Below are 14,404 nucleotides of genomic sequence, written 5' to 3'. Positions count from 1 at the left end.
AGTTTTGTAAACATCTGCCAGATCTCCAAATCGTTCTTCCAACTGCTATAGTCATCATCCTCTTTAAACGCTGGTGGAGCCTTCAATGTTGTTGTTGCCATTGTTCACAAACCACTTACCCAATTGGTTTGCACACACACGTGTCAACAAATAGCCAACAAAAGGGAAAGTTATCTCTCTTACCTCAAGGAACACATCCGGGTGTGTGCCCTCAATTGCTTTCTTTCAACTCAAATGTCACTCGCACAATGATCATAAATACCAGGCCAGTTGATCTGTACCTTTTAACTCTGCTACCATTGTTAAATGATTCTTACCTTGATGAGGTAACTTGAAGGCTTCACCAGTCTCTAATACTATTGTATTGGTTACTGAAAGATAACAACAGAATTAACACAAATCGCAATATCAACACATACAGTCCTCTGGTTTAATTACAAAATATAAAAAACAAAAACAGTTCCAGTTAGAACATTAATTATATAATTTTTTTATCATCAGCAAACATCCCTACAAAATTGTGTAAAATTCTCAAGAAAAACAAAAACGTGAAACCATGGAATTTTCTTCCAGCAAAAATTACATCACATACAGTTAGTTCTCCCAAACAATAGTTTATAATACGAAATATAAAGACAAAGTTGTTTATATAGTCTGAATATGTACTTAGTGTACGAAAAGCTTAACAAATAAATACTTTTTAACTTTCAAGCTCGTTTTATTTTTTTCTTAATTAGTAAACTATGGCTGTTATTTTTACCGATAAAGACTTCAGCTTTTCAACAGCTTACAGTGAAGTCTGATTCTACAAAGATTTGTTCTTTCAGTGTATATTGCATGTGGTCTATTCCCACAAAAGTTTACACAAAATTTCAAAAACAGCATTTTTCAACACAAACAATATGAACTAACAACCATACCATCCTCTCATAAATTTATAAATATATAAATTTCCAATCAAATGTCAAAAATCCCTGTAAAAAGACCTGGCATTTTACATGTAGGCTGACAAAAGTTTAACAGGATGAGGAAACAAAACAATAAAAAAATAAGTTAACACACAGACTTTAAATTCTATAAAATTCGTTCCACTTGTCATACTGTGGTCCCCTTGCAAAGTTTACAGGAAATGTGAAAAAATTATTCTCTATGGGCATAAAAATGTGCCACAGTATCCTAAAAGTTCAAGAAAGATTTTGTAGCTAGCTTGTTACATCATAATTCGTGTTCAAAAAAGAAGAGAAGTTTGACTGCTAAGGTAGCTATAGATACCTAAAAAAAGAGGAATAACAACAAAACTTATATATTAGAGCTAGCTATGGAATGGAGCCTTGAAGCTAACATTAACAGCTTTATGCAACATTAATTATACAAACCATTGTAAACAAATGCTAGGCTTCTTTATAAAAAATACAGTAAAATATAAAACTTAAAAAATTTGAAGCTCCAATGGATTTTTTTTAAAAATGCGATTCTTTTTGACAATTTTAAATGTGCTAAAAAATAAAACGTCTAAAAATATAAAAGTTCTTACTTTTTCTCAATTCCAATTCACTTGAAACTCTAGCATTCATTTTGTACTTCTAACTTTACTTTACTACTTCCTAGCTCCACTCTTCAATTCCAAAGTAACTTCTTGAGGCTTTTAACTTTATTTTGCTACTTATACTTCTTTACTTAGAGTTTTCTTTCTCTGAATCACTTTTTGCACTTTTTTCAAGACGAAAGGACCTTTCTTTTGTGTTTTTTTTTTCAGCCGTTAAATTTATTTCAGCAAATCAAATTGAGTCGTTTTTATCACGTGACGTAAACAAAGTAAACCCGCTAACAAAAAAGACATCAAAGAAAAATAAGCATATCAACTTTGCGTGTCACAACTGGCGTATTATTTTATAGATGCAAAACACAAAATTTATATTTTACATAAAAAAAACAACAACAGTTATAAATATATCAACTTTTACCTTCAAAATATTTTTGTTGATCCAGAGGGTATTTTTTTAGTTAAAACACAGGTTACTTTTTTATTGTCAAATAAGAAAGTAAAATAACGTGAATTTTATAAAAAAAAAGTATACACTGTACAAATGTCTAACAAGTCATGAAAGATGACAAGAATAAAGTGTAATATTACCTATATATGAAAAGAAAAATAACCACTTCTCGTCTTTTTATTTGTGCAACAAACAAAACAATAAAAATAGGACAGAAACAATTCATATTATGTTATGCAATAAAACATTATGTATACTGTACCTTGAACACACTAATTTTTTATAATATCCAACTATTTGTTCATATCTTATATAAATCTTTTTTTAAAGTGCATATTTCACAACCAAAATAGGTTAAACAGAAAACAACTACCCAGAAAAAGTGTCATCCACATTTAAGAATGTTTCTTCTAAATCAAATCTGCACACACTGTTAAGTTGCTGTGAACTATAATCTTGAATCTATCAGGTATTAACCATTAACCTCTCTATCGTGCTGAGGCTGGAGTTATTTATTCTTTCCATCGATGTCCACAGGAACAGCATTTATAAAACGTTGTCATAGGTTCATCAGCAGATCTCGTTTGAATTTGCATAAAATATGCTTTCTTGTGTTCACACTTTGGACATTTCTCTAAACGGATAAATAAAACCTTGGTTATTGATGTTGACCAAATGTAGTTTCAACATTTATTTCGAAATTACTTATTATTTTTTGCTTGGTTTTACTTGACGCCCACATTAGTTACCATAAAAAATCAAACTTTTAGGAGATTATCAGCAAAAATGATGCCATTAGGGTTCTAATATATTCTTGGATTAAAATTTCATCAATTATACATGCAGGTATGCTTGTTGTGAAAAATCCAATTGTAGTGCCAATGTGAATTAGAGGGTCTTTAGTTATGTTTATAAAATTAAAACAATATAAGCTGTAAAACACCTTTATTAAAATGTTGTAGTGATTTGATTGCTGCATGTTTCAAATGCTCACAAAGTAATTACTACACACAATGTGTGCAATAATTCTATTTCGTAAAGTCTAGCACATCATAATACCTTCAGTTGAATCTACATTTTGCCATGCTGCATCACCTCCTAATACATCATCAACTTCTTTTAATTTTGGATACTTTTTATCCGATATCTAAACAAACACAAATACATACTTAGTTTTTTAGAATATTCATTGTCAGATTTTAAAGAGAACAAAATATTATTTAAAAATATTGTTATTATAGCAAAAAGTAATACTGAGCATTTACAAATTTGTAAGATGACGAGTAGTGCAGCGAAAAATGAAAAAAAAAATGGTTCATGAATGAAAAAAGGTCATTTTTTACTTTAGAGCCAAATGGTTATGTCGTTGCTCACAATGACCTATTGAAGCTGTTTAAGTGCGTATTGACAGTGACTTAACAGTCAATAAATATTTATCATTTAGCTTCTGAGAAACTTGCAGCATAGCATATTGGTGATAATAATTTCATTTGTACTGTAAAGAAGTTACTTAAATTTTAATGTAATAACGCATCACCGAAGTTGCATTGGATCAAAATTTTAAAGAATGAAGAACCAACGATCAGCCCAATAATTGAACTTTCAGGGGAAATCAACCAATTTATTATGTAAAATAATATATATATATAATGATAATGTCACAGCATAAGTGTTGATATAAGAGCAAAAAATGGCTATCATTACTTTATGCCACCCTTACTAATGCGTAGCTTGGTTTGAAAAATAAAAATTAGCATTATTTGTGGAAGTAATAAAAAAAGCAATATATGACAAAGGTTAATTGTTGTACACAAAATTTTTCATACCTTCTTTGTAATATTATAAATAAAAGGGCATGTCTTGCAAGCAAATCGGTAAGATGAACACCCAGTTCCTTCTTCCACAACTAGAACATTGGCACAAGTAGGACAAAAAAGCAACATAGTTTTTCTACACACACGCTAAGGATAGAACATAGTTACATACAATGTCAGTGACATTTACATAGCAATTGTAATTCCACAATATCAGTATAACACCCAAACAATAAATATGGCTTGAATTTTATGAAACAACTTTCTTACACAATGTAATACTAGGCAGCATGTTTAGGATATCACCTTAAAGATATATACCTTAAACTTACTTAGGTGATAAATTGGGAAACTTATCTTAAGGTTACTGTAAAGGAAACAATTTTTTGAGGTTTTTTGCAAAAAATTCATGACATATAGAAAAAAAATTCTCTTTCAGATGACAAGTTTTATATTCCATGAAAATATTTGAAATATCCCTTTTTATGGAAAAAGTCTTTTCAGAGGTCTTATATCCTTCGCGCCCTCGGATAATAAAGGAAATATGTGCAAGGTGAGTTGAGCATATTTTTTAAACATTTTGCATGATATGGAACTCCCGTATAAAAATATGCATAAATATGTTTTTTAGTAGAATACTTTAACCATCGATTTATATATGTAAATGTTGTCGTACAAAAAATCATAAAAAAAATCAAAGTTTAGTAGTATGCATAAAGCTGTCTCTTGTAACCTTGACTTTTGTCTATTAATAAATCTGAACACATGCACGCATATTCAGCATAAAGAAAAAGTTCACACTTCAAACATCTTTCTGCATACCCAGTTCACACATTTTCATAACACCCACGAAAATATTTAAAAACAAATATCTTGTTAGTAAATTTTCACATACATGCCCTAACGTTTGTGGTTTCTTTTTTCGAAAGCTTCCTATTGGCTCATCAAAATTTTCGGTAAAGAAAAGCTAAATAATTTATACACAAAAGGTTCCCGGATTTTTTGCATAAATTACTGATAAGTGAATTATGACAACAGAAAGAAAAATATGCATTTTTTTGAATAACTATATATAATTACAAATTATTTCATAACAACGTTATTAGAAGAACAAAACGGGAACCTTTTTTAATTTAACTTATGCTGAATGTAATGGTGAAAAAAGGAAAAGTTTGCAACCATGTGTTCAGAAAAAGAAGCAATTTTAAAAAGTACTGTGCAAAGAAATGGTGTGTGTTTATTTCATTATGTTTTTTTTTTGGAAAATCAACATCCCATGAAAATAACACTATTAATAAGTCCCTCATCAAGCATTCAGAAAAAATAAATAAGAAAAAATATAAAAGTATTAATAAATTATAAGGGCTTTTCTGAGACTACTCATCAAGTGAGTTTTTTCCTTTACAGTAACCTTAGCGTATCAGGCGCAATGTATAAAAAAATAATGATGCTATTGGGATCATCACTATTAATCGTGATTATCGCGATGGATCGTGAATAACATTAAAAATATTAAACAATAGATGTGTATAGCTAATCTGGTGTTTTTGATTTTGTTTCTTTACAATTGAAAATTCTTTTGCATCTTGTATTTTTATTCGAAATTGGATTTTGGAAATAACGTGACTCCAACTTGATTACTTGTTCTATGCGCGAAGTAGATAGTAGTTTACGGTCTGTTGATCCCCAAAATAAAAATAATTTTAACAAGAATGTATAAATGGTTGGAACAAAAAAAAAAAAAAAAAAAACAACAGAGGAGGGTGTTTCGACATGTATATTTTTCTATGTATGTTTTGCTTGTATTAGCGAATGTTAAATTAGCGAATGTCCGATTTAATGAAAGTTCATGGAAAAATAAGAATGTATGGTCAGAAAAATAACAACGGAGGAGGGTGTTACAACAGTTGTTTTCTATGTATTTTTGTATAACAAACACAGTTTATATTTTTTAATGTTGTAAGCTGTAAGCTGTACAGCAAAAATTATTCTGGTGCTGTTTCGAAAGTTATACAGAATATACCTGCATTGTTTTAAAAGATATGTATCAGATTATACTTAGGCTGTTTCGAAATTTATACAGCAGGTTATTATTTTCCCATTTAAAATAATAAAACACAAGATTCATTTTAATAAAAAAGTTAAGTGTTTTTTTTTAATGTTTTTTGCCCAGTCTTATAAGAAAATTAATATTTAAGTGCAAAAAAGTTTCACAGACTATAGTTTAGTTGACAATATCTAAAGTCTTTCGCGACATTAAAATTATTTATTTATTTCATAACAGAGAAGGGTGTTACGACATTCAAAATCTTCTTTTTCACGAGATGGAATAAGAAAATGTTTGTTTGTTGATATTTTTATTATTCTTTTTATCATGAAAGTTAGGGTCGGGCGGGCCCATAGAACAAATAAATAAGTTAGAGTCTAAACAAGAAAAAAGCTTACAACAACGATAATATTATTGATTTAACAAAAAACAAAAAAAAAGAATTATTCATATTTAATTGCGCTATTTTCTCATGACTTTAATTACATGATTTTTATGTTTAAAGATATATCATGACGGTCGCGATATGAATCACGAGAGTCACGATGCATTGTGAAAGTCGACCTTACAATGGATCACGACCTTCAAGATGCTAACAAATTTTACTATCGCGACAACATCGTGAATCGTGTGCAACACGCATGATACGCAATCCACAATGTTAGGTGTCCTGATTCCAGTACTGTATATAATTTTATTCGGGTAAAAAATTTTTATCCTAAAACTGATTTTGTGTTTATTGTATTTTTGAGCAATACAAAACCTTTATTCGAAAGTAGCTCCCCCAACAACAATAAAATAAGTTAACTAGGAGAGTATTAGACAAATGGGAGTTATCGATAAAAATTACGCTACAACGAATTCCCATTTTTTATCTTATACTCACACACGTACTTACAAATCATTCACTTATTGTACTCGCATGCACAAGAGGCTATACTTAAAGGTATGGAGTAGTATACTCGCTGATTACTCGTACTCGTCTTGCACTGTACTCAGCATTTAATGTACCCGTACTTGTATACTCGTGTATAGTTACTCGGCACTCTTAATTATTATATGCTATTGATGAAAATTTTGATTTTAGAGCATAAGAAATGGGAAGGGCTGGCAATGGCCCGTCTCAACATTAATGGTCATTTGAAATAAAATTTAATATAAAACTTCAGGTACATCAACAAAACTTGATGTATTTTCCATTTGTGAAACTAGTGTCTAGTCCTGACAATGACATTAAATATATGGCTATGTTTGCTATAAGAATGATCAGAATAGACCACGTGGTTTTTTTAAACGTATGTGGGGTTTACAGGCTACCTGATGCCTGGAGGTAGTGAAATTAAAGAAATTATTCCACTATTTTTTTGAAACAAATTATTATGGAACCAATATGTGTTACAGAAAATAGTAGCACCCCTATTGACTTGATTATTTCTCTCAGTCCTTGTATATATATACATATATGTGCAAAACTGGTGTCATGATTACAATTTAGTTTATGTGATCACCAAATTTAAAAGGTCAAGTTTGAACTTAATACTACCAGCTAGGTAGCTATGCTGATGTAAAAAAAACGATAGATAGATAGACCACAATGCGTATTTTTTTAACAATCGTGGACCTCACGATCATGTTTTGTGGACTACACGAACAAAAATTAAACATTACACCGTGGCGTCCACGGTTGATAACTTCTAATGTAAAACAACAAAGACCGTATTAGTTTATCAATTAAATCAAAACCGTTGAGAAAAAAATAAATTAACACTTGTTGTTTTAATTCGTTGTCATAAAGCTAGCTATATAATAGATTTTAATCGTTCGTAAATCCAAATGCGACATAAAAACATTTCTATCGCCACTTTTCGTTTATAAACTTTTAAAATGCAATCTTAAAAAACATTTCTAACTCCGCTTTTCGTTTATAAACTTTTAAAATGCGATCTTTAAAAACATTTCTATCGCCACTTTTCGTTTATAAACTTTTAAAATGCGATCTAAAAACACATTTCTATAGCCGCTTTTTGTTTATAAACTTTTAAAACTTAAAAAACATTTCATAAAAATACAATCGCATCCATGACAAAAAAGTACACACCAAGCAAAAACTACAAATATGCTTTTTTAACTTAATAAAACCTGAAACAAACAAATTAACGACTTTTTTGAAAAGAAAAAAAATTAAATTATACTGGCTATAAAAATCGTGGAGCTCGCAAAAATAATCGTGAGACACATGATCCTTCGTGGAGTTAATAATATTAGCGAGGTGGCCATGATAGAATGTTAGAATGTTTGTTATAAATTAAGACCAAGATTTTATCGTGGTTCGTGTGACCACGCTCGTTACACGAACACGATGTTAACAAGCCTTTTCACAGTACTGTAGTGTGTACATATAATTAAATGTAGAAGAAAAACATCACCAGTTTTTGTATTTAAAATAATCTTAACAAATTTTCAATGTGTTATATGAAAACGATCCTCCAGCAGTAGCGCTTGTAGCTGCATCAACAAAAATTAACTTTATTAGTATAGACGATTGAGATGATGAGGGTATGGCTGGTAGATCTGACTGTTTTTTTTTTTGATACCAACTAAAATATATTCATTTTTTTTTGTTTGTTTTTTTACTAGCCAATTTCTGAGTACTTGTAGTGCTGCTAATTCAGGCATGGCGATTTCAGAGGGAAAGTAATCTCATCTATGCACTTCTCAATCAGTTTTTTAAATATTTCCATTTAAATTCTTTATTGCAAACACTATTCCAAGATGGTATTCCCTGCGAAAGATAGATAGATAGATAGATAGATGTGCATATTTTACATGGCTAGCCTCACAAATATCGAGGGATATACCCTGTCTATTATTTCCAGGAGGGGCCATGGCTTAGATGGAGAGTCCTAGAGTATTTAAAGCTCATTTTGAGCTACGCAGACCCAATTACAGCCCGCGCTCTACTAGACAACTCCCTGCAACATCCAACGGCCCACACAGTGTGCCATCTTCCCAATTTCCCTCACATGGCTTGGGTTAACCCGGGGCTATGGTAACATTCACTTGCTCGTGTTGAATCGCCGTCAAGAGGAATCGAACCCTGGTCTCCCGCACAGAGTACGAGAGCTATAACCACTAATCTACGGTGCCTATAAAAGTTTTTGTATTTAAAATAATCTTTTACGAAATAGTGTTTGTCACATGACTTGATAATGGCAGTATATGGCCAAAACATCGTCAAAATATATTTAATTGATGAAACTGGTGATGTCTTTCTTCTACACTTAAAAAACAGGTTAATTTTGGTCACCACACATGTTTTTCCCAGACATGGTACACCATTTTAGCTTATAAAGGTAAGAAAAAGTAATATATGATGAAGATGTGGGAGGCAAGGACTAAGCAATAGAATTTATTTATCTGGTCTGGTTGGTGGGGGCTGTGTTGCATGTGCAATTTGAAAAGAAATGAGGGAAATAGCAATGAGGTGCAACTGGGGAAAAGCTCAAGGATAAGCTTAATAAATGCTTATTTTTTTACTAAACATGAGCCTGTATATACTTATAAACGTTTGCTTATAAAAAAACATATACTTCACTGTGGCCAATAAAACAAAGCTCTTTCGACCATTTTACTAGCGTAAATGCTGTCTTACATAAAGTGTTGCCCACAGCTTGCCCCTTGGAATGTGATCTTCTTCCCCACCGCGTTTTAGGAAATGGTATTTTTTTCAACCTTCCAGGGCCCTAGAGGGTCTGTAGCGTTTTTTAGAGATGTGGATAAAACTCGTAAGCGTTTCATCCTGACATAAAAAAACGCTATAGGCCCTGCGATTGTGGTTTATTTTCTTTTATCTCTATTGTATTGTAGAGTGTTGCAACAGAAGACAACCAAACTAAACATTTCACACTGTCCCACATACATCTTTTAAAATGTTTGGTTAATATAAAACCGTTTGTAGTGTTCTTGTCATATGTTTAAAATGCTAAGGAATTCCATGTTTGTGTTAAATTATAATTCTTCTTTGAAAGATCTGCACCCTCCTATGCAAAGTATTGTACATGTCCAATCTCGTCCCCATGTCATTGTGGCCCCTGAACCGTTGAAATTGATATTAAAAAGGAAAAATGCCCTGGAAACGAGGTTTTCGCATGTTATTTCTCTGAATGAAAGTGTGTTGCTGTTGCGAAAGAAGTGTTTCCATCAGTAATGGCAATAAGAAAGCGATGTCTGATGCTTTTTTCAAAGTGTGTTAAACATCGTACAGCGTCTGATATAGTTCTTAAGGTGGTATCCAAATATGTCTCGGTATCCAATGGCCTAGCGTGCGTATGCCAGGCAACGGTTTTGAATGTAATGGGCCACATTTGAATAATACAGAGGCTAAGTAAATTTTTAGAATTTTAAGTATCTAGATTGCGTTATCAACACTTTGGCGGACACACAGACAGACGATGGCTATTATTACAGAGATAAATCAAATTTTTAAACTCTTGATAAAGTAGATTTTACAAGCAAGTTGTTGGTTGGAAAGTTTATCTTTGAGCCCGTCGAATAACAAATTAGTAAACTTTCTTCACAAAAATGCTCTCTAAAATATAGACACAAAATAATTTTTTTTAAGATTTGTACATACAGTATATACAATTTTTCCTGAAAAGATTTACCAACTTTTTTGTGTAGTGGGTTTTAAGGGAACGAATTCATTAGCAACATCTACCAAGGAAATCTTGTTAGTCTATTTCTTATGAAAAGTTAGTATAGACAATGCATTAAAGTGCTTTTGTGAGAAGTTTTCAGTCTATGTGCTAATGAAAACAATCCTTCGGCGGTACTCACTTTATTAGTATAGACGATTGAGATGATGAGGGTATGTCTGGTGACTGTAAAGACTTTGCATTTTTTTGACACCGGCGAAAATATATTCTTTTTTTTTTTCTTGATTAGCCATTTTGCAAGTACCTGTAGAGTGCTGTTAGTTCAGGCATGGCGATTTTAGGAGAGAAGTAATCTCATCTATGCACTTCTCAATCAGTTTTTTAAATATTTACATTTAAATTCTTTATTGTAAACACTAGTCCAAGATGGTGTTCCCCGAGAAAGGATGTTTAAATATCAGTACCTTAAATGATTTTGACTTGCTGCTCATTTTACTGTTTGACAATTAACAAGATTTTGTTTTTCATTGAGGTTGTAGGGGAATGCTAAGTTCTTCACACGTTCCAGCTGCAGTGATCTATTAGCAAAATTTACCATGTTTGAGTTGACGATTCCCTCTAAAGTTCTGTAAACAAGTGATGTAAGGCCAATTGCGTATGCTGTCATTCCTAAAGGGTCGCCTTGATTAGATTTTAGCTCATATCCTTCTTGAATAACAAAATGCCCTGTTGAAAGTTAATAGCCAAGTTTTGAACACAGGATGTTAACATTGTACAATATTGCGTGATAGTTGATACTGTTGAATGCATTAGCAACATCTATTGAAAGTACAGCTTCGCACTCTCCTCCTTTATAAATCTCTCGCATTTGTACTTCTTTACATGAATTAAACTTGACCCCAGGGTTCTTTGTCTTTTTTCTTTCTTGCTGTCCCTTATATCAAAAAGTAAAAAAAGCCCTGGTGAGGTTCTATATGAATCAATGATATCTTGTTTAACTTCTGCCATGAGACGTTAATTTGATAATGGAAAGTTATTATGCACATGCGCAAACATGACTAACCCGTCTGAAATCATCACCTACACCGATTAGCCAGGTTGAATATCCAGTGATCCAGTCTTTGAGCATATCATCCCTCGGGTACCTTATGTCATTCCGACATCGGGACAACGATGCAATCTCAAAAGATACAAGTTACTTTGGGGGTTAGGTTTAAAGGATGCAGCCGGATCTAAAAGTTGTCTATTTCAAAATCCGTACCCACTGCAATATATTTACCTGCCTATCCTACCAATAAATGAAATGCATAGGCTGGTTTTATATATCTCCTTAGAAAGTTTAGAAGCCATAATCATTCTCCTAGCTTTTGATTTAAAACTTTCGATTATATATTAATATCATTTAACTACTTATCTATGGTGTACTGACAGGACGGCTCCGTAAACATTACGGCCAACACATCAGTATTTTATGGGCTTCAGGTTTCATCCCAATACAAAATACATAACAAACCGTGGAAACAAGTTATGTTTCGTGTTGTCGAACCCGGAGAAATTTATTTATTAATTTAGGACCAATTTAGTGTAAAGCTGACAAAAAATCAGCATTACTCATAATCACCATGCATATTAAGTTCCGTGTAGAATTTGACAAAAAAATTTTAGTATATTTTTGAGCATTGTGTTAGCTTTATCGAAAACAGAATGTTCCAACGTGTTAGCTTTATCGAAAACTGAATCTTCTAACAACGAACATCAGCTTTGAATCAAAATCAATTAAACATTGCATGTATTAAAAAAATCACTTCCAGAAAATAATGTTGCAACTTTAAAAAAGTATAAAAAATAAGTTAACAATAAAAAATATTTCCAAAAATAAATAACACAACATGAAACCTGAATAAATACAAGCGATAAACAAGAAGAACATGGCGATTGCATCTACTTGTTCTTTCCATAAATTATTTTTGGTACCCGGTCCAAAAATTAAAAAAAACCTATAGGCTAGCTGAAGAAAAGTAGCTTGGAAAATGTTTACAACCAGTTAAAAAAATTATAAAAAAAAAATTACACAAACAAACAAACAGTTATTTGGGTCAGGCTCCCTCGCTCTAATCCGTTAACTGCAGTTGTCTGAATTCTGACAGGAACAAGATACCGCTGATTCGATGCTAACAGATTTATCAATACCACTACGACAGGTATCTAAGGTAAACTGTTTCATCTCCGTTTGTACAGCTCGACAACTCTGACACATAGATTGAAAGTAAGGATTATCTATTAAAGGTTTTTGATACGAACGACAGTTCCCTAGACAAGCATACACAACAAAGTGTTGAGTGACGCACCCCTCACGCTCCACTTTGCGCCGGTATAATTCTTTGTTGCAAAATACATCTATAGAATTGTCTGCCCATATATCTGTAGCAACAAGTGGAGTTAGAGATAGAAGTAAAAAGATTTGACATACATCCATTTTTTGTTTCTTGTCTAAAAGAAAAACAAATATTACATTATTTTATACTTTAGTTATCGCCCCAAAAAAGATTATAGAAAAAACAATTTCGGTTAAATGGTTGTTCCGAGAAAAGAAAGCGAATATTTTTACTAGGTATAGAATAGAATATTCGTCACTGTGATAAGAATCTCGTCACTCTTTACCGCTCGTTTTTAACGATAAGGTATCTCACTTATCATTTCTCTCTCTCTAATCATTATATCTCACAGGTTATCTTTTCTCACATGTCGAGGTTTCGTTAGAATACAAGGGTTCATTCGTTCTAATTTTCATTTGTTTCGTTCATTTATTCTAATTTTATTAGTTGCAGTTTCACTTTTATCTCCTCTAAGAAATTGGTTTAAATATAATGGAGATCATACCATAACTGTTCTTATACTTAGTCAGTTTTGACTCAAAGTTTTGCAAAGTTCTTGAAAATTAAACAAAGAACAAAAATGCGCTTAAAAATAAAGCTTATGCAGATATTGAATTAAACGAAAATTGTATCCAAAAAAGATATTAACTGCTGCTTTAAACTTTTTAAAAGTTAAATACGCGTGTTTTATAAGAAACAAATTTAGAAGGAAGATGAGCACAACTTATCACCAGCATCAAGCCTGAAGTGGGCAAATAAAAACAAAAAATAAAGGTGAAACAGAAGGGACATAAAAACAGCAATAATTTCGGAGATTTGTTCTACAAGTCCTGTTGTGAAATTAAGTGAGTTTTTTACGCCCAAGCATGATCAAAACAGAAATTTCATGTCAAAAGGGTTAGAGTTGAGTTAGCAAGAAAAAAAGGTAAATGTGACCTTCTCAAGTAGATAGTGAACAAGTAACAAGTTTCAATAGAGATAAATGAAGTATTGATAAAAGAGAGATCACTTTACCTGCGTTTCTCAATTAAAAATAACATACAAACAACACAACCAAGCAAGCAAATAGACTGCAACAATAAAAATGACAAAAATAACAACAACAACAACAACAACGACGACGACAACAACGACGACGACAACAACGACGACGACAACAACGACGACGACAACTAAAGCAACTTTCCACTAACAACTTTGATAATTTCTAACTTGCTTCAATATCTTCCTGTGTTTATAATTTTTCACAAAACTACAAGAGGGTTGTTTTAATGAGTTTATTATTAAATCGATTAAAAGATGATTTCATCAGAAAGGTAGTAAATAATTGAAGCTTTTATGAAGAAGTCCTCCACTCTTACCCACGTGAATTTTTACATCATAAGAAAAATAAATAATAGATTTATTAGAAGATACTTGCTAATTTTTATTTTTTGATTTGTGAGGTTATTCTTATGTCGAATTGTCATCATGATCCTTCTTCTTGTTTGACGCTGTTTGTTTGTTTGTTTACTTAATC

At 31.8% G+C, this 14,404-nt stretch overlaps 2 protein-coding genes across 2 annotated transcripts; both read right to left on the bottom strand.

Moving 5' to 3' along the window:
- Positions 1–1,058: 1,058 nt before the first annotated feature.
- LOC130642059 (DNA-directed RNA polymerase III subunit RPC10-like) lies at positions 1,059–4,866 on the bottom strand. Its single transcript, XM_057449129.1, has 3 exons — positions 3,821–4,866; positions 3,054–3,141; positions 1,059–2,628 (listed from the first exon to the last, which is right to left on the bottom strand). The coding sequence occupies exons 1-3, from the start codon at positions 3,935–3,937 to the stop codon at positions 2,507–2,509; spliced, it is 327 nt and encodes a 108-aa protein (XP_057305112.1). The 5' UTR covers positions 3,938–4,866; the 3' UTR covers positions 1,059–2,506.
- A 7,399-nt stretch (positions 4,867–12,265) lies between these two features.
- LOC130642055 (glycoprotein hormone beta-5-like) lies at positions 12,266–14,119 on the bottom strand. Its single transcript, XM_057449125.1, has 2 exons — positions 13,900–14,119; positions 12,266–13,000 (listed from the first exon to the last, which is right to left on the bottom strand). Exon 2 carries the CDS (start codon positions 12,984–12,986, stop codon positions 12,630–12,632), a length of 357 nt encoding a protein of 118 aa, XP_057305108.1. The 5' UTR covers positions 12,987–13,000; positions 13,900–14,119; the 3' UTR covers positions 12,266–12,629.
- Positions 14,120–14,404: the final 285 nt, after the last annotated feature.

This window comes from Hydractinia symbiolongicarpus, chromosome 4 (genome assembly GCF_029227915.1).
Source record: "Hydractinia symbiolongicarpus strain clone_291-10 chromosome 4, HSymV2.1, whole genome shotgun sequence".
In the NCBI taxonomy this organism is placed as follows: domain Eukaryota; kingdom Metazoa; phylum Cnidaria; class Hydrozoa; order Anthoathecata; family Hydractiniidae; genus Hydractinia; species Hydractinia symbiolongicarpus.
Note: the sequence above shows the minus strand (reverse complement) of the source record. Positions and strands in the feature narration are given on the sequence as shown.

Coding starts and splice junctions, on each gene's coding strand:
- LOC130642059 (XM_057449129.1), bottom strand. CDS start 3,937: ATGTTGCTTTTTTGTCCTACTTGTGCCAATGTTCTAGTTGTGGAAGAA. Junction 3,142..3,820: donor TTTATAATATTACAAAGAAG/GTATGAAAAATT, acceptor GTGTTTGTTTAG/ATATCGGATAAAAAGTATCC. Junction 2,629..3,053: donor AAATGTAGATTCAACTGAAG/GTATTATGATGT, acceptor TTATCCGTTTAG/AGAAATGTCCAAAGTGTGAA.
- LOC130642055 (XM_057449125.1), bottom strand. CDS start 12,986: ATGGATGTATGTCAAATCTTTTTACTTCTATCTCTAACTCCACTTGTT.